Source organism: Chiroxiphia lanceolata, chromosome 10, assembly GCF_009829145.1.
Source record: "Chiroxiphia lanceolata isolate bChiLan1 chromosome 10, bChiLan1.pri, whole genome shotgun sequence".
NCBI lineage: Eukaryota > Metazoa > Chordata > Aves > Passeriformes > Pipridae > Chiroxiphia > Chiroxiphia lanceolata.
This window is the reverse complement of record NC_045646.1, coordinates 20,356,888-20,377,717: the sequence shown is the minus strand read 5'-3', so window position 1 is coordinate 20,377,717 and position 20,830 is coordinate 20,356,888. Positions and strand designations below refer to the sequence as shown.

At 40.9% G+C, this 20,830-nt stretch overlaps 1 protein-coding gene across 2 annotated transcripts; it reads right to left on the bottom strand.

The window, feature by feature from the left end:
- Positions 1-372: 372 nt before the first annotated feature.
- COPB2 (COPI coat complex subunit beta 2) lies at positions 373-14,504 on the bottom strand. Of its 2 annotated transcripts, none has more exons than XM_032697653.1 (22): positions 14,333-14,504; positions 13,064-13,201; positions 12,725-12,811; positions 11,793-11,919; positions 10,597-10,745; positions 9,283-9,429; positions 8,025-8,124; positions 7,748-7,890; positions 7,352-7,551; positions 6,936-7,046; positions 6,576-6,664; positions 6,389-6,495; positions 5,971-6,114; positions 5,169-5,299; positions 4,656-4,863; positions 4,308-4,418; positions 3,512-3,726; positions 3,141-3,233; positions 2,881-3,061; positions 2,697-2,765; positions 1,173-1,265; positions 373-720 (listed from the first exon to the last, which is right to left on the bottom strand). In XM_032697653.1, exons 1-22 carry the CDS (start codon positions 14,333-14,335, stop codon positions 625-627), a joined length of 2,742 nt encoding a protein of 913 aa, XP_032553544.1. In that variant the 5' UTR covers positions 14,336-14,504; the 3' UTR covers positions 373-624. The 2 variants fall into 2 exon arrangements, with proteins under 2 accessions (XP_032553544.1, XP_032553545.1); XM_032697654.1 differs by having other exon boundaries at positions 1,173-1,262; positions 14,333-14,492.
- Between the last annotated feature and the right edge of the window lie 6,326 nt (positions 14,505-20,830).

Below are 20,830 nucleotides of genomic sequence, written 5' to 3'. Positions count from 1 at the left end.
GTAAGAATCATTACAGCAGTTTGCTATTTTGAAAAGCTCTGTAAATGAACTTAGAGCAGTCATCATGAGTTTTGTTTTTGGTGACAATATGCCCCGAGTTTAATATTTTAATGTTACATCTTGAATCTAAAGAATTTCCCGCAATTCATTTGAGTTATTTTACTGATAGTTACCAAACCCAAGCCAAACAGCACAGGGAACATAACCATATGCCCAAGTGTATATGCTGAGGAATGTCAGGCTAAAATACTAATGTTCAGCTCTTATGCTCCTGTTTCATGTATTTCTAATATACACTGTTGAAGCTGGGTTATTCTTAAGAATGGCACTATTCTTAGTAGAGTTACTAGTAAATGGAGATCTGAGGAGAAGAATGTTTAAAAGACTTTATTGAGTTACTTGCAAAATGAAAACATTTGTTAGCACATGCTGGAGCCAGGCCTAAGTCTTGAAATTCAACGTACTGGAAGCTGATTCTCCACGTACAATTGCTGGGTCTGCACTTCCTTCTACATGTACATGGTCCACTTGTGGTATAAAAATCAAATTAACTTGGAGCACATAGTCCACAGAACTTCATTTGTTGGTTTGGAGTAACTGATTTGGTCATCTAAGAAAGGATGTTCACTCATCTAAGATCTCTTCATCCAGATTGATATCTGTAGTATCAATATCCTCCAGATCCAAGTTATCTAAGTCATCTTCCAAGTCCAGCAGTGTCTAGGGAAAGAAAAGACTAGATGAAGGGTACACTACTCCAGTTCCATGGCAGCCAGCTTATATGATGTATGATTCTGTAGGATGTACTTGCACATTCTGCAAACCCCAAGTTCTGGCAGTGGTGTGGAACAGGAGTGCTAAAATAAGCTGTAGAGAGAAGCTCTGGGCTTGGTAAGGAAGCATCTTTCATGAGTTGCAGCTTTTTACCATGTTCTGGCCAACTGTGTTTGAACTTGCCCCTTGTAACCCCCAAGGCTGTTAACTGGTCTGTGTTACTGTGGATGGTTTCTGCACCCCACCAAGGGAGGGACCTGTACCCTGTACTGGCCCTAAGTTGTCCAGTAATATAGAGACATTTTCCAGTAGCTTTGTTGAATCACATTATTAATTGAAGGCTTTAACACAAAATTAGTGCTTGTAGTGCTCCCCTTCATAAAAATATGTTTTGGTACCTTCTGATCTCTTGTTGGAAGTATATCAGAATTCTGCAAAACTGTCTTCATCACTTCTTGTTTAGGAGAGGGAACTGGTTCTTCAACCTTCTTCTAATGACAAAAAAATTCCTTTAGTTCTTTTGAATTTGAATTTTCCAACAAAAGCAAGTAAACAACAGCAAACCTATAATCCTTCCCTCCCAGCAGTTCTCTTCCAAAGTTTTCCTCAGCCATTCTTGAGCCACAGCCTGTAAGGGTTCTAGTCCTCACTCCACTGGAACCTGCCATTTCCCTCCCCAGGTAATTTGAAGCAGTTGGAACTGCTTCAGTGGATGGAACTGATAAAAGGAAAACCACCTTCAGAAAGTATCAGTTCATTTCAAACACTGAAGTGCTGTTAGAAAGTGATTGTAAAGGTCCTCAGCAAGACACATTAGGTTACTTGAGACTGTGACAGCAAACCTTAGTACTGTTGCTGGGTTTTGTGTACCCTGTAAAGGTTTAACACTTCATCTTCTCTCTTTGCTGCTGCACAAGTTTTAGATTAAGATAATTCATCAGTATCATTACTGAAGCAATACTATCCAATTAACTGTGTTTTTTAATTCTATAATTATCTCCTACCCTGTAAAAGACAACTGTGGTTTAGGCCTTCTATGTAATCATGACAGCTACTTGAAAGTAAGGTAACTTCTCTGAACTGCCAGGGATGCTTTGTAGTGCATCTCCTAAGAGGAAAAAAATCCAGACAGAATGGGGAGTTGTGGCTTTTATGTTTCTCCCTCAGTTTCTGATTTTAGTTCTAATTTAAGATGTTTATAGTGTCAAAGAGCTGTGCCTCTTCAAGAAACTCACAATCTGATTTTCATGTACAAGTGTATTTGACATGAGCAAGAATTGGAAGTTGTCATCTTCTGTTTAAGCTCTGAAAAGCATTTGAAGTATTTGTTTCAATCTGTATGCTCATACCTTACACTTAAGTCGTGTTTTCTGCATAAAAATTGGACAACTGAGGTGGAGAAAAAAAAAATCAGTTTGTTACTTGAGATATTGATTAGAACATCTGTTCAAGTACCTGAGTATGATTCCTAATCAGTCAGTCATGGAATAGTGTTATTCCATAACCATGCAGCACACTAGCAGAGAACATAAAGCATTTTTAACTGCTGTAATACACAGGAGTTTCCAGGTTCCAGCAACTGAGCTTTTAGAAAACCATCTGCAGTTGGGGTGGTGTTTGTATGTGCAACTGAAATTGGTTTTCTGTAGGATGAATTCAGTGCTTACACTCTACAGTCACACCACAAAGGGTGACCCAGGGTAGGGAAGCACACAAATAATTTCACAGTCAAGAAGTTATTAGTAGTTACAGACGCAGAGAAGAAGAATCTGAAGTAAAGAACATGGAACTCAGCTGCAGCACTTACAGTCAAGCCAATAAGAGCAATACTTTGTCCATTATTGGTGAAATATTCTCCAAGGTAGATGTTATCACCAAATAGCAAAGTTGTATCTTAGAATTCACCACTTAATAACACTGACCTGAGATGCCATTACTCCAGAGGGCTCAAAGCCTTTTGCTTCTTCAAGTAAGTTTCTTTCTTCGTTTGGCTAAAAGTAAAAAACCAACACAATGTGTGTTTAAATGTTGCACTGACTTGCTCAAAGCTGGTTTCACACAGCACCAAATCTTCTTCTTCTAGAGACAATAAAAACTCCCACTCACAGTGACAAGGGGGTATTCCTTGGCTGGCCTCAAGTCAGCCAGGCTTTGTTTCACGTACTCTTCAGCAACAAAAGCTTCCTTTAGTCCAGGGAAAAGGTTTTCATATTCTGTAGGATCAGCGAGGGACTCAGCAGCTTTTTGATTGACTTTGGAGAGGTTTTCCCGCCAGAGTTTAACAACCCTGGAGATACAAACAGTGTTTGTCACACCCAGCCAATTCTGACAATGCCATTCGTGCTCTGAATATGCTTCAAAATTACCTGGAAACTTGGCTTGGCAAATATGTCCGTGCAAGAAAAGCAGCTTCTGGGAGACGCCCGGTTTTAATCAGGAGTTCCAAACATGAATCGAGCCTAGAAGATTTTAAAATGTGCTTTTAACCAGTAAATTTAATAAAGACAAATTCCTGGGTTAAGATTAGCTGTTTACACTATTACATTAATTTAAAGTGCTTTCATTTCAGATTTTAAATCTAGCAGCCTTCATAAAATAGAAGCACCTGTTCTGAGAAGGTGCCCACCACCAACTTTCTCGGTGAAAGTTGGCTGTAGTTTACCATTTAGAGAAGCTGGGGTACTTAGAACTTGGGGAGGCAGAACAGAACGATCAGAATCTCTTGTTTGCTACTTACTTTCCCTGCAGGAAGTAGCTCATAAATGCCACATTATTCTTGCCATCTTTCTCTGCTCCTTCAGCTAACTTGTTCACCATGTTGGCATTTCCCGAAGCTGTGGCCAGGAGCAGCAGCCCTCCATAGTCTTGTGCATGGTGGAGACACTCCTGGGCTAAGCCAAACTGGCATTTACTGATGGCAAGCTCTGCAAGTTGCTTCCATTTCTGTTCTGACTAATTGTACAAAAAGGGGAGAGGAAGGGAAAGAAAATAAGCCGTAACTCACATTTTTGAACAGCACTGAAAGATTTGCAGAGCATTCAGTATGAAAATGTAAGTTTACTTATGTATCCCATTACTACACTGTCTTCCCTTTGAGGTCCTGTGATTACTGTAGCTTCACAGCATGACACAATGAGTTGTATAAGATCATTACACAGCTATAAACAGTTTATCAGTAAACATGGAGGTGGGAGGTAGGAATAACTTTGGAAATTGGCCTAAAGGCCTCAGCCCTGTCACTCCTCCTCTCATTGTTAAGTATTGGAGACTTGGGTTTCGTTCTTTGCCCAAGTTCTGGTTCTCCAGGAGATCCTGTAGCTTTCTGAGCAAACAACTTTCTTCTGTCCCCATCCCACAGCTTAGATGCCTTTGAATTACAGGCAGAAGAGCTTCATCAAAAGAGTTGGAGGCATTTCTGTTGTGTTCAGGGAGCTGTACTGTGTCCCTACCCACCACTGTCTTTTCTTACAGGGCCTCTCAGATTCATGCTAGCACTTAGAATTAGTATGAATCACCAAAAAGTATATATGTACCTCTGCTTCCACTGCAAGCTGATATGCTATTTTTAACTCTCCAAGCTGAAGAGCAAGTTCAAAACGATGTTCTGGATCTGTAGATACTGCAAGAGCTTGTTGTTTGAAGCCCTGAAAGAAAAATCTCAAAGTTAGGTGGGATCTGTCAGGTCAAACAGCATCCGAGATGTTTTAACAAAAATACTCTCAACAGAAGGTTACAGGATTCTCAAATAAATACAGATAATTAACAGGAGTTTATGCTTACAGATAACTGTAAGCTGGGTTATGCTGAGTTCTGCTTAGCAAACTCAAAAATGTGAATTAACTGATTTGTTTAGTTTGATAACTAAGAAGTAGTTTTCTTGCCTGCTTTTCAAGGAAATGTGCAACTCTTGTTCTCTGTTCTTTTGGAATTGTGGGAAGAACTTTGTCAGCCATACCAAAATCTCTTCTCATCACAGCAGTCTGATATTCAAGCACCGAGACCAGCAAAGAGTAACTAACAATGTTTAGCTCTTTATCACCCAAATAAAGTCGGTTGTCCTTGGGGATATACCCCAGAAGATACATTGTTCTGAAACAAAACAAAGAATATTCATCTTCAATAGATCCACTACAAAACAGTCTATCAAAAAAACCCTCCAGTAGTTCTTATGGTAGCGAGAGCACTCACATGAAATATTCTACTTCTACCAGATGTAACACTTTCACACAGCACTGTTCATTCCCTCCACCATTATTCCTGCCTCAGCACATACATCAGTATGATATATAACAATGGGCTGTGATGCACAGCAAGCAGGGGACAAGGTTTACCTTGGACTCACTTGACTGACAGAACCTTTAACACTCGCTCAGGAACCTGAAGCAGCCCCTCACCTGTCCAAATGGGCAATAGTGACAATCTCTCCTCCAACGTAGTAGTTGAGTCTGTTCACAGAGCTGGTGTAAATAAAGCAGTCACCCACCCACAAGCCTGTTTTCACAATCTCCTGAATCTCACCAAGAACCTGCAAAGTAAGATTGGTTTAATTAGAGACAGAAATGTACTTTTAGGTAGCAGAAAGATTACTGCAGTTTGAAATTATATTTAATATTCTGTATCAAGTAGTGGGGCAAGTTGCAAAAATAAGTTTAGATACAGATTAGAAGTACATAAATGATGATTTTGTTTTACAAAAATGCTACCTTAATTCTTAACTAACCCAATAATAAATCTAGGAAACAATCACCAAACTAAGCATTAAGCAAGGCAATCAAAGACAACTTTCCTTCTGAAATTTTCATTTCTGACGTTTCACAGCATGACATTTTTTCACTTCTAAATTTGAATAACATTTCAAAACTTGTAAAAAATTGCAAAAAAAAAAAGTTTAAGCTATGACCCAAAAGTGTGTTTTAAAAACAATCTCTGTAAGTCTGTGAGAATAGTAAACAGATAACTGAAGGGAAATGCAGGCATCAAGGTCTGTTATGCTGGGATTCAAACTGGGATAATTCTCCTCTGGAACCCAAAGAAAATTATGAAGATTGTTCCTTAGGCAAATGTACTGTGTGGTAGTCAATGGTCTGGAAACTATGGTGTAAATAGTTATTTTAACCACTAAGTTTGCTACACTCTGGGAAGACTGGCTTCTACCATCTAATCTTATTCCACTTTTCAAAGAGAAGTTTTAAATACCTCAAAGGCATCTTCAATTCCATCTTCAGTGACACCTTCATGTGTTTCTTGGGCTGCTGCTACTTTTTCTGACAGGTATTTCAGAATGAAGAATGACTCCTCTGTAGCAATGCACACAAGCTCACCCGAGTCAGACCAGAAAATCTGTATCATCACAACCAACAACAGAAGTTTTAGACACCTCAGGTTAGGAAAAGAGGATGTGTAAATTAAAAGTTAAAACATATTAACTCTAGAAGCTTTAGGACCTGAAAAACCAACACATATAGGATTTTTTCTTCTCCTTCTGCCATATGATTGAGATAAACTTTAGCATTGATAGCTTGGCTGCATTCATGAAAATCAGCAGTTTAGTAAACAAATGAAAAATCAGTAAACACAGACAGCTAAATATCTTCAGTTCCATGTAGAAACTTACGTGTTTGGGCTGAATTTCAATTCTGCGAATCAGTTCTGTGTTTTCCCAGTCATAGAATGCCAGGCCATTAACAGATCTGACTCCCAACAGAAAGCCACCATAGATGCCTGCAAGAAAATAAAGGCAGAAGAAATCCACACTGTGCAAAAAATGAACCAACGTATCTCTTTTAAAAGTAAATACTTACCTTCTGCTCCAAAATCGGGTTTGAACGACTTCTTCTCTTTGAAATTTTTAAATATCTTTACAACACTGTTGCTCTCCCTGATTGCATATCTAAATAGAGATTAAATTGTAAGAAAAACCGAGATTATTTGGTTTCCAAAGTAGCAAATTACTAAATCATAAGCTGCTACGAAACAGCTGCATTTCAGTTATCATCAGCAACTAGCAGAGTGCTAGAAATAGTAATTTTAAAGCAGCCAAGTTATTGCAAGTTCATTAAAAGTCCACATAGATTTTAGTCTTCAGGCCAGTTCACTGTTTGCACGGCCCAAAAACAAGCAGCAGCAAATCTAATACATAGGAAAAAATGTGCCCCACTTACTCTGAGGAATCATGTGCCCAAACAAACTCCTGTGCAGAACCAAAGCTCTTGTTTCTCAGAGCCATGGCTGTGTAGATGATGTACTCACCATCCCCACACACCACCACGAACCTGGAGCGGGAAGAAGATGGAACTGGTCAGATATCTCTGTTCAGTTCAACAGGCATCATCAAGAAGGCAAATTATCTAAAAAGTGAAAGGCCCCCGTGCCCAATATAATCACTGCAAATGCAGACAGAGCATGAGCTTTATATATCCATAAAGTGTCAAGGAGCTGCATCTTTTTTCTGCATCATGTTGCTGGCTACTTGCTGTTCCCTCTTCCTTCTGGTCTCCACTGAGCAGCTCTTGTACCTTGCATGCCTATCTGTTAACAAAAAAAACCAATTCAAGAGAAGGATAAAAGAATGTATTACCGTCCATTGGGGTTGTGCTGAATGGTCTGGGGATAGATTTCACAGCTCCCCATATCCTTCACAGCCAGGGGCAACCTCTCTCCATCTTTGATTTCAGCATCTCCCATGGCTTTCAAGTTCGCCTGTTGGACTTCTGAATGTTTAGCCCAAATAATTTTTCCATTTGCATCCATGGACATGGCAGGTTCTTCACGACCAAGCTGGAAAGCATAGTTTAAGAAGGTGGGAGATGGAAAGAATACATTTCTTTTCAGTAGAAAATATCAAATGAAAGAGCCCACCTCTATCTAAAAACGCCAATTAAAATGTCAGACTTTCAGTATTGTACAAATTATCCCAGAATCAGAGACCAGCTGCTCTGCATCACCATTTCTCATTTCCCAGCATTAAAGGTACCTTGACAATAATGCTGCCTTCATCATATCCCAAAGCCACATTGTTGGACCCTCTCAAGCTGGCCACACACCATACTCTCTCCATGCCATAGTTCAGGGTGCTTTCCAGGCGGTAGGTGCTGGAATGCCAAATGCGGACGGTTCCTTCAGGAAAAAAGAGATGGATGCTTTTCCTCTCCTCCCAATGCAAGGGCAGGAGCTGTGCAGCCTCACCACAAGAAGAGTTCCCCCCTAAGTTCTTTCCCTGCCCTTTATACCACAGAAAACCACAAAATTACCGTCCTCTGAGCCCGTGATGATGATGGGCAGCTCGGGATGGAAGCTGACACACGACACGTTCTGAGCGTGCCCTTCCAGTGTCTGTACACAGGTTTTATTCTGCAAAAGAGAATGAGAAGTACAGGTACTGAAAATGAACACAGAGCTACACTTCAACCTTCATTTCTTAAAAAAATCTCCCTCAAATCCAAAATTTGCCTGAAAACATATTTCTCTAGATTTCTTCCATTTATTTCCAAGATTCTCAAACAACAGCATTAACATATTAAAAATTATGACTGTACTGAGTTAATTTCTCTTGGCCAGAAGAAAATATTTATTTCCCTACACAGAGGTTTTTTACTCTATTTTCAGGTAGGTTTCTGCCTAGAAAATATGCTTTCCCAGAGCTGTGCAGCACAACAGAACAAAGTAACATAGAAAGCTGAGTTCACTGCAAAAAAAATCAGAAAACATCTGAACCTAAATGCAGGTGAAGACAGATCTAATGTCTTTGGTGAGAATGTTCAGTCACACAGTTATGAATGAAAAGGCTTGTTACAACTAAGACTAACTGTTGGCTACAGCTGTACATGGTGGCAACATTTCAAGCAGTGTTGTCTAACAGTCATTATTGCAGTGCATGCTTAAATTAACAGTGCCAGCTTAAACTTCTGGGCTTGGGTTTACTCTGTGACAATGCTTTAATAACCAGAAAGTACCACCTAACAACTTTTGTCTTGCCCTTCTGGCCATTCATACACTTGTACACGGGAAGAACTTTTGAGTTCTAGGGTCCAACAACAGAACAGAGCATTCAAACAGGTCCTCTCACGACTCCTGTCAAGTAGAAACACGTGCATGGGTGTGCATGCACACGTGTGCCTGTGTAAATGTGCCCAGGATGAGAAAGGAGAGAGGGAAAGAGTTGATACATAAACAATATTTACACTTGAACATAAAAGAGGAGCATGTTAATCCACAGACATGAAGCCTAAAAGGCAGGGATTAATATGTTACAAGGACAAAAACTAATGCTAACAGCAGAAACCTTATGTCAAATTTAATTTTACGAATCAACTTTGAGGCTGTTTAAATTCACAGCAGGTTTTCTCAAGGGTTAACAAATTTTTTAATTAAATACATGTCATGAAATATTCCCTCCTCAGCAATTTTCCAAGGAAAAATGAGGGAAATCTGTTGGTCTATTCAAACCTAGCCACTGATGTTTTTGCCACAGCAGCCTGCAGGAAGGTTCCTGAGGCCTTGAACACATACCTGGTAGTCCCAGATTTTCACCAGCCGGTCATCAGCCCCCGAGATGAGGTAGGGCTTGTCCCCCCCACTGTAATAGTCGATGCAGTTCACTCCTTTCTCATGGCCTTCCAAAGTGAAGTTGGGGGAGGATGATCCCAGCTGCCACACCTTCCCAGGAAGAGACCCAACAGAACACCAACCACATGCAGTTACTGATCTTTTGCCTCCAGGTCAAGCTTGCCAAACAGAGCAGGTATTCAGGTGTACTTTACAAGTCCAAAGATAGATACTATGGAATTCCAAAGGCACAGTTGCTTTTCTTAGGTGAGGAGTCTCAACAACTGCTCACACTACCAGTCCTTCCCCCCAAATAAAAACAAAAAAACCCCAACATGTCGAGTTGCACATGCCCTGCTCATACCTCTAAACAATAGAATTGGTTTCTTTCAACTTCTTTTTAAAACATAAACCCATATAAAGCACTGTCTGTAAGAAATAGTAAGGCACTGTCTGTAAGAAGAAGTACCTGTTTATGATACCAACTAGAACACCTCGGAAAAGCAACAACTGTGCATACACGGGTTGCCCCCAACTGGCTCCTGAATTTAATTTTTTCCCAGTGACATTAAATGAATAACAAATCTTATGTTAAATGAGGATACCAAATAAGTGCAGAAATACTGCTATTTTCTGACGTTTATCACATCAAATCAACATTTACGTGGGGCTGATCTCAACATCTGAGGACATCTGAAATCAGAACTGGCTTTTTACAGCCAATATACTGTACATGGGAGGAAGTCTCACTGCTCAGGTGCCTGTAAATCTGTAGTCACAGATATTTAGTAACAGTTTCACAGCAAATCAGACTCATCAGGGTCTACCACGAGAAGGCTGAGGGCACCTTCGGGAACAATACAACAGGCAGCCAAGGACAGGAAAGTAATGAGTGAGACACCCTTACCAGAGTTTTGCTTTTTCTTTTTGCTGCACAATTAAAAGCCTTTACCCACTATATAGTTTTACTAGGGCCAAACCACTCAGTGGCAGTTTAACCATTACTACTCTCTGTATTTCTGTGTAATCCAAATAGAAAAGCAGCACTTGAAAAAGTTTCAAGACCTACATTTCAGTGATTAGAGGTGACAAGTAATCTGGTAAATTTACTGAAATACTTAATAAGTTGACCAGCATTCAGGTCTTTGCTCAATTTATATTCAGTTCTTGCACCTGCTTTTAAGGATACTGATGCACTGTCTATACAGGATTATTGGTTTGTGTATACTGTTAATTACTTAATGACTAAAAAAAAATCCCCAAATACAGTTTCTTTACCTTAATTGTCCTATCCAAAGAGGCACTGGCAAACTGATTATTGTCTTTTGGGTTTATGACGATCTGCATGACATAATGGGTGTGTCCTTCAAACACCTGAGAACAAGACCATTTTTTATCCCAGTCCCAGAGTTTAATGAGCATGTCATCTGAAAAAAACCCACAAACAACCAAGCATCACTGAGTGGTAACTACCTTCTTAAACTACATAATCCTCAAAAGCTTCAAGCTAAAGGCTGGAAAGGAAGCACTGCTAATATTCAATATATTTTTCGTCTGTAAGATTTCACCAGTCCTTCCTTGCAGAAGGACCACAGCGAGTACAAGTTTCTCAAACAGACTGTCCAGTAAAATGGTGATGAAACTAAGAAAGAAATACATCTGTCTTTAAAAGGGAGATTAAGAATTGATATTAAGGGATTGAATTATTAACCTTAAAATAGTGTGCAGACATTAGGTAATTGGAGCTGTGCTTTGTTCTGCAGCACCTACTCTGATGAGTGCTAAGGAACAGGGAGCAGAGAACACCAAGCTGGCTCCTCAGGACCTTCATTTCAAGTGCTAAGTGTAAGTTTAACAGCAAAACACAGAAACACATAGTGCTTGTGACACACAAAGCTCTCTGCATTCCTGCAGAGCTCTGACTGCATTAGCAAGGTTTCCAGGAACAAAAAGGACTGAGCAGCACAATCCAGGTGTTCCTGGGCAAGATCTCTTGCACCACTGATCTTCCAGAGCTGAGTAACAGAGATCACTTCAAATAACAGAGAGCTCAGTGACGTTTTGGGAAAAAGATTTCAGTTACCTGTTGCTTCCAAGTCAGACTGCCAGCTGAAAACATACTCCAAATCATTATGTAATTTTTTAAAAAATGGGACTCAAGCTGTTACTTGAGAGTTTGCCACACTAATTAGCATATACAGGAACCCTTCCCCTGGTAGATATTTAAATGAGAAGGTTCTTTGCTCTTCTCTGACAGGACCATAAGCTATGATATTTTAAATTTCAGGTGCAGTTGATATTGAACCAAAGAAACAGGAATGCAACTGATAAAGAAATAACCAAGTGGCAACTGATCCCTGTTTCTGCAGGAGAAGGAGAAGACATGCATCCCTCACTACACAGAAAACAGAAGCCTAAAAGTAGCTGGTTATTAAATATAAAATAAATATAAAAATATGCCAAAGGGCTCTTACCACTGCTGGTCAGTATGAAGGGCTGTGTGGGATGCACAGCAATGCAACGGATATAATCAGAATGGGCCTCAAACATGTGCACCCTTTCCAAGGTGTTGTAATTAAAAACTCTGATCTGCATGTCATCCTGTGAAAGGTAAGGAAAGCCACCATTAAAATAAGACTCTCTGTCCAGTGCACCTTCTGTGCAATGCAGGGGAGCTAGAGAAAATATTCTGGCACTTAAGAGCCTCTAACAACAAAACGTGGAAGAAAATGTATTTTCTGCACATTGCTAATGGTAAAAATTATGCTTTAATTCAGAAGTTTATAAATTACCCACTGTTATTCCCAAGACACTTAGGAAATAGAAAAAACTTCAACCAAAATTTAATTTTTAAAAGTAACTTGGTCACAGCAGTGTAAAACAACAAAATGACAAGAAGTTTTTACTCTGTGTATAGGGCAGAAGACTAGGAAAAGAAAATTGAGACAAAAATATTTAGGCATTACCTCAATTCAAACAAAAAATACTCATTCCAGCAAGAAAAATGTGTTACCAAGATTAGAACAAAACTATTCCTCTCCAAGTAGACTCATTGAATAAAAGCAGATTATTTCCTAGAGGTGAGCAAAACTAAAAAATTTATGACCAAGAACAAAAGCAGAAAGCAACTTCTAATTCATCTTACCTAGGATTGTCAGTAGTTTCATCTTAAAGCAGCACCAACAATATTGAGTCAAAACTGGGTGCTGAGTATGTTCCAGTTGGCAGCAAAAGCTGACTCTAGATCTACCCTGTACTACCTGCAGAGTTAGTCACATTATTAGGCTGCTCTCTTTGGAAATGAAGAGTTTAAGCTTCTAAGCTTAAACATGCACAAAGCAATGGCATGAAAATAAATCAGAGAAAGTACAGCTACATATGAAATCACAAGAGGACAATATCTTACAGCTCCAGTAACAACCCAGTTCTTCCTCGCCACGAATTTGGCAGCTCTCACAGGCAGGTCACACACTTCAAAATTCTTCACCAGAGTCTAAAAACAAAAACAGTAAGTTTATAGCACAGGAGAAAACACAACTTTTGAAATCAGCTCTTCATATTTTCTTAACAGTGTCCACTATGTTGCCTCCTTGTCTACTGATACCATGACTTTTGTAATCAGAGGAGAGCACAGTCAGTTAGTGACAGTGACTTAAGATTCTTGGATAAATTCAACTTTTCAGTCCCAGACACACATCTGACAGCTATGAAGATTCCCTAAAAAAGGCAAAGCAAGCCCCTTCACCTGTGTCTCATGGTTCCAAACACAGACACTGCCATTGTAGAGGCTGGCCAGCATCCATGGCTCCGTGGGATGCAAGTCCACGCTCTTCACGCGGTCGGACCGAGCCGTCAGCTTCCGCTTTATATCCAGTCGGAGAGGCTGGGGGGAAAGAGTTGGGAATATCCACTTGCTTAACAGAAAACTGGCACAGAAATACAACAGGGAAAGGAAAGCTGATGTTAAACCTCAAAATAAAAGGATCCAGTCTTGCTTTTCAGGCAGGCAGAAGGCTGCCACTCTTTCCTATCCACCTGCTTATTTGTTTCTGTAGGGAACCAGCACATCCCCATCAATGGCAGTGGGTCCATTAAACTTAATTTTGTGAAATTCGAAATTTCTTCATGCTGTAGAAAGCGTCCTCAGAACAGTGAAAACCAAGATGCACTGCACATCTTCCTGGTGTCCCTGACCTACTAAAGCAAAGCTCCTAATACAAATGTTAGAAAATTAATCTTCCTGCTACTTCACCTGAAAAAAACAGGCAGGAGAGCCAATTATCACAATAAGATTTGCCCATTATGAATTTATTTCCCTTCACCACTCCAAAATAAAGTTTTAGAACAGAACACTACGTCACAAAAACTGAGAGGAGGGAAAAGTTTAAGTCTTTCCCTCACAGAGAAGGCCTCAACTTTCCACTTTCATCACTGGCAATGTAAATCCACAGTATTTGAAAGGCACGAAGTCTAGTGAAATGATTTTATAAACTATTGGATGCATTACAGATTCATTCAGTCAGCTGAGCTCACTTAACTCTGCTGACATTTTATCTCATAGAAAACTTAATGGATAATATCTGATCAAAGAACGCTGTGTTCAGTGGTGGGATAATATTAATAAAACCTGCAGTTACATTTGTTGAGACACCGCAGGGAGAAAAAAATACCCAGTTACCATGCAGTACCTGTGACTTACAGACAGGACATGGTGGGAGAGGATGGATTTGTGGTTTATTTCTCCCGACATAAACACTAGAACACGATGCACTCGACTCTGTGCTTGTTCGTGGCACTGCTCAGACCTGCAGCCCACCAGGGCCGGGTACGGCCGCTCTGAGGGGCGACCTGCAACACGCACCCAGAACACTGGTCCAGCTGCTCGGTGTGCCTGAGGAACACCCCGCCAGTGACACCGCGCTGCTGCTCCGGCCCCGCCACCCCCCCGCTCCGCGGGGCTGGGACTGTCAACCTCCCGCACCGGGAGCTGGCACAGGGCGCTCCCCGCGCTCACCATGGCCCCGCTCCCGCCGAGGTCTCCCCGCGGTGTCTCTCAGGTGTCCCTCAGCTCCCCGCGGTGTCTCTCCGGTGTCCCTCAGCTGCCCCGCTGTCCCTCAGCCGCCGCCGCGCCCCGGGCAGGTTCCGACCCTCCGACGTGGAGCTTCCGGACCCGCCGCTCTCGCGACAGAGCGCGGGAACTCCCGGCCCTCGCGAGAACGAGGCGCCGCCCCGCGGGGTGCCGGGAGATGTAGTCGGCGGGTGAGGGGGGAGCGCGCGGTGTTGCGGGACCGTGGAATAGGCTGAGCTGGGAGGGACCCACAAGGATCATCGAGTGCCACCCCTGCGCAGGACACCCCAAGAGTCACACCATGTGCCCGAAATCGTTGTTGAAACGCTCCTCGACCACTGTCAGGCTTGGTGCTGCGACCACTGTTCTAGGGAGCCTGTTCAGTGCCCAACCACCCTCTGGGAGAAGAACCTTTTCCTGACATCGAACCTAAACCTCCCCTGACGCAGCTTCATGCCGTTCCCTTGGGTCCTGTCACTGGTCACCACAGAGCAGAGATCGGTGCCCTCCCCTCTGCTTCCCCTCATGAGGAAGCTGTAGGTTGCTATGAGGTCTCCCGTCAGTCTACTCCAGGTTGAACAGACCAAGTGCCCTCAGCCACTCCTCGCACAGCTTCCCCTCAAGGCCCTTCACCGTCCTCGTGGCCTTCCTTTAAATGCTCTCTAGTAGCTTAATGTCTTTTTTATATTATGGTGCCCGAAACTGTGTCTGTTCAGTGTTCTCTCAGTGTCCCCAGCCACAGTCCCCTGTGCGACCTCGGACCTCTCTCAAAGACAAAGTCATGAGCCTGGTCAGCCCTGCAGGCCCTGTGAGAGGCTCTGTGACACATTTCTCCTCTTCCTATTCATTTTGTCAGCTGAAGCCGCTGCAAACCCAAACAGCATCTCACAGAAATGTGGGGAATGCGAGGGTTTGGGAAGCACCAAAGCACAAGGGAATTTCTCTCCCAGCATTGCTGCCAGGTTGAAGTTCCACCTCCAATTAAAAATTACAGCCCCCCCTTTCGTTGTGTAAAGGAGAGGGATAACATGGAGCATATTTATATTCATTGGAATTCAGTTAAAGAAAATTCTCCTTTCGAAAACAAATGTTCCCCTGGGGATTAGGAGCCCTGTGTTTTCGATCCCACAGCACGGCAAGAAGGATTACACTGACCTGGAGTGATTACAGTCTGAGGGACATAAACAAACAAAAAGCAGAGAGACAGAGATGTTGCTGCAATGCTTGTTATTTTCACTCCAAGAGGGCAAAGACAGAAAAGACAGATAATTAAAATTCAAAAAACCACAAGGCTGATGAAAAGTGAGAAGAGAAATGCCTGAAGCAAGAGAAGGGGCACAATACTGTTATGGGTGAGTTTAGACTTTCAGCTTTCCTTAAGGCTTGCTTTTTACTTTGAATTCATTGGAGTAATGATTGTAGAATAACACTGAAAATGTCTGAGTACAGAATTTCAGGATGCAGAATCTGGATAATCTTGCTTAAAAGTAATGATCTGAGTAAAATTTATGACTTTTGAGTCTATTTCTTGGTTTTTAGGCAGCTGAGGTCTAACAATGAAAGAAGAGATGTAGAGGAAAGATACCATATTAGAGAATGTAGGTAATGGGGGATATAGAGCACACACTGTATATTTTTCCTTGAAAAACTCACTGAGATCCTATCCAGAGAGAGATGAGAGTATTGAATCAAAGATAATCAGAAAGGTAAGTGAAATATATAGGTATAGATCTTAGTCAAGAAGATAACAGCAGGGAAAGGAAGAAGTTATTTTGCTGTTAGCTTCTCCTGGAAAGTTGTAATAATAAAAAAGATAAAGGGAGAAAAAAGGCACAGGGTATAAGCCAAGGCTGACCTTACAGTAGGAGAGAAGAAATGAAAAAAAACCCAATGAAATTAAAAATAAGAAATATCCCCCACAGCTGTTACATGCAACTGGGTACCAGTTCTGAGTCAAAACAATAATCCATTGTGGGAATTGAATGAATACACAGGGGAAATATATTATGTGTTTGTTTTCCTCTCACGTTCTTTCCAGTGTATCCTGTTCTGGCCACTGTTTCACCAAGGGTTATATACATAATAGCTGGAACCATGGGGTGTCTCTAAGAAGACTTTCACTACAGGGATTAAACGAGAACAAAATCTCTGCTTCAGGTTCTTTTGTGTGACCCAACAGCTTTTCTTATGCCTCTTTACTGAAAGATATTTTTCAGGTAAAAAAAACCCCCAAGACAATGTTTTACTCCGGAGCAGAAAGAGAACTTTGTTTCTTGTAGGCATTGCCTTGAAGTCCCTCATTGCCCCTTTCAACCCTCTGCCTGCTTGGCAGTGTAGGAGCACTTGCTGAGCTTACCTGGAACAACACAAGTGTGCTGGGCATTTGGCTCTTTCCTCCCAGGCCTTAAAAAAAAATCTGGCATTTGCTTTACTTTGGAGCAAGGCCACAAACTTGAGTTTGTCTGTCTCCCGTGGCTGCTTGAAAACTTCAAGAGCACAGACAGGAAAAGGGGAGAGGAGAGAACGATGAAGGGCAAATGATGAGATGGCTACAGATCATTAGAGTGCAGCCATAGGCCTTGTTTCCCTAAGAAACCAGAATAAAGCTGTACAGAATGCAGTGTCTGGTACCATTCTTCAACTGTCTTCTTGTTAGAAACACAACCAGCATTCCTGAAAAGTGTGGATATTTGTGTGTATGTAAGTGCATGATAAAGGAACTGCTAGTAGGATTTTGCAGGACACATTTCCTGTAGGTGCAAAGCTACTTTTAAATCTCTTGAAGTTCTCAATACAAAGCATTAAAAAGGATCTTTTTTATTATCAAAAAAAGCCCAACATTTAGAAAAAAAAAATGTTGTTCTAAACAACTGCCCAGGTAAGTGCTGGTAGTTGAAGCAGTTGCATTCTGACCCATTAAATTTTGTAAAGCTAAAAATTTACTGAAGTTCTGTAAGAGAGGAATTCTACCCACTTTTACTGTTGGTGATTTAGTCAGAAATACAGCAGCTAAAATGGGTTTGCCACAAGCAACACAACAGTGGCGAGGAGGAAGCAATGCTGGTACTGTTTCAGTGTACTGGTAATTTCTCCTTTACAGGGTTTTTGCTTCTCAGGAGAGCCAATCCACTCAACCTTATTTGTCTGAGATTTCAGCTTAGATCCTTTAGGCTGTGAAATCATTGGCAGGTTTTGAATTTGCCTGGCAATATAAAAAGTTTTTTTTTGGGAACAGGACAGAGCATTTTAAAATAAAAAAATTGTACGATGTCATTCTTTCAAAGAAAAAGATTAAAGCAGTTTGGGATACAAGTCACAAGCAGCTGTATTTATCCTCAGCATAGCAAATGAATTTTAATTGGTGTTTTAACAGTAAAACACCAGTCCACTCTCTTTTTCTCTCAGGTGGAGACTGGAGGTCTGGAAGTAAGAACCATATTTGTGTGGCTCATCCCATATGTCTGAAAATTCATATTCAGGCAAAAATCTCTGAAATGCTGTTAGGAAGATCCACACCTAGTGTAATCATTAGAGTGTGTGCTGCTGCTGGCTGCAGGAGGTAGCTCAGTCCTGAGGGTCCAGGATTTCTTTGCCTTTATTGTTCTACCCAGGACACCACCCCTGTTATGCAAATTCTTTGTCTCTCCAGTCTTCTTCAGCCACTGCTGGTTTTCTTTATGGGGTTATGGAGCAGAATCACTGCATTTCACTTTGGGTTTGCCAGTGCCTCAGAGCTTGGCTAACTGAGGTAGTATTATGGGTGGCTTTTTAATTCCCTAAGTGTTCTGTAATCTGAATTATTGTATTTTATTCTCACAAGATCCTTTATTTTATAATAAACAGGTGCACTTATGTATTTAGGTCAACTCTGCAGTATTGTAAAGTGTTCATTTCATCTGCAAAATCAATGTGCTGTGCTGGTGATTGCCAGGAGTTAATACTTGCAGTGCAGTGAACTGGAGCAAAACTCATTGCAGCCTTAACTTGGAAGATAGTAAAGATTGATGGAACACAGTGGGATTAAAGAAAAGGTGTTATTAACATGTAGGTGTCAGAGCTGTGAGACAAACCCCATTGTAAATCTGCATTAAAGCCTCCCTTGAAATGATAGCATTTCACTTTGCTGTAGAGCAGGGACACAGCAGTGTGGTGGAATGCAGTTTGTCTCTCTCAGTCTGAGATGCCCAGCCTGTCCCTTCTCAATCTCTTGCAAACACACTACCCTTGGATACAATCCTGACACAGACACAGAGCATTAAACTCACTGGGATAATGAGGAATTAAAATGCCAGTAAAGAAATGAGAACTGTCAAAAGTGTAGTGTTCATAGATGAAAATATATAATCCCATCCTCTCCAAAACCTGCGACCTGTCAGCAGCAGCCTGATGGTGCATAAACTGATAGTTTCAAAAAATGGTTGTTCCTTCAAATACAATCATATATGTGGTGCATACAGGGAAACTAGATACTGCAGTAAGTAAAGAAGGGTTTGGAAGTTTTATATTTGATGTCATCTCAAATTATATCACCTGACACTTTCATTACAGGCCTGCCTTTTCAACCCACAGTTCTGCCAAACTTCAGCCATGTGGCTTTGAATTTATTGGTGCTGAATGTCTCCATCTGAACAAGGGGCCTATTTTACCTTGTATTTTCAAGTTTCAATAGAAGGGTTTGGTCATTTTTAAAGGAGCAATTTAGTAATTTTAAGGGAGCACAAAATCAGCACCAGGATAATCAACAATGTTTTTAGCAGGATCTGATATGGACTTAATTTAAAGTATTAATCATGGTAGTACACTCCTAAGTGGCACCCACATGCTAATAATAATGAAGAGAGAGATGTCCATAAACAGGGAACTCTGATAAAAAAGAAGGTTGTCAGTGAGAGAAAACAAAGTGTTGTATGTAATATAAAGACTCCACTTCTTGACCTCTTGTGCTACATCTTCTTTGGGTACACTTGATTCATTAGACAAATGCTATCTTTATGTCATTCATGAAATCACTTACCAGCAATGATCTTGATTGACCTGTTAGTGCTTCTGATTTATGAACACTTGCTGCTTCGTGTTTTATTTCCTGGAGGCCACAATCTCAATTTTGGCACAATTCCACTTCCATTAAGATCAGTGACAAAAGGCCAGGCCTTGAAAGCACAGGAGTGGTTCAGAAGGCAGCAGAATATATCCTCCCAAGTATTCCAAGTTTGGAGCTTATAATGTCTTTCTTTATCAGATTTATGATGCCTTTCACTCTGGCTGAATATTGGTGTTAATGTTCTTTTACTGAGTTTTGAGGCTTCAGGTAAACTTATTCTATTTTTTCTGCTCATCTTTAAACATGTCAGACTGTTCCTAAGGTCTGATTCAGCAAGAATCCTTGAATATAATTTTGAGATAACATGAACTAGAAAACCTATAAAATTATTTCTTCTTGTCTGAGGAGTATCAGTCCAACAGCTACTTAAAAGTTTCTATAATGATATTGATTTCAGGACAAAAAGATTCTATGATTTCCACTTGTAATTGCTGTTATATATTATTATCTTATCATTGCTGACAACAGAGTTGGAGCATTCTTGGATTCAGCATGAGGTTTTCCATAAGCTTGCAAAAAATGTTTATTGAATAGTATGGGTTGCCAGCACTCCAGAAAACTGAAAATACCGAGTTTGTTTCCTATTAATGTTAGAAAAAATTGACATAGAGTTATTTTTTTATCCAGCTACAAAGTGGTAATAAAAGGTACTTTAAGAACAGCACTATGGACACGTAGCCAAGGTGAAAGGTTGGTGGTCAGACTTCAGTAGTTAACTGGAGCTTGTGAAGCAACAAAATTGGTTATTTTCTCTCTCTCAGACAGTTTTGTGTTTTCCAGATGCAGAGGTGAGGCTTCAACTCCTACTGTAACATCTCTGCAATGTGCATAACAACACAGGATCCAACTGTCAAAGCACATTTATTTAGTTAAACCGAACTGAACAGTACTAATATCTAAATGTTCTACATTAGGATCTGTTTCAAAGGGACAGTAATGATGTCAAAAGGTTGATGGGACTGCAATGATATAAAACAATGATATAAAGATCTTTCACTTGTGCATTTCCTCACCAACAAAGGGAAGGAAACTGAGGTTAAAGCTTAGCTGTCATTCTTGTCACTAAGGCCCTGTTGCTTAGGCACTCACCCTCATGACCCACTGCTCTGCCCTGAGCAGTCTTTTGGTTTATAATTTCACAGCAGTTGTTTCACCAGGGCTCAAATGTGGGTCAGACTTGTGGTGTGATAGCACAGAAAACTAAACCCCTGCTACTGAGTTTTTATTTCAAGTCAGGCTAATTTACACAAGGTGCCAGGAGAAGCTTTTAGAAACCCAAAATGTGACTGTAATCCAGTGCTCTTCTCTCAAGACACGCATGTCAAATGGAAAGTGGCTCTGCC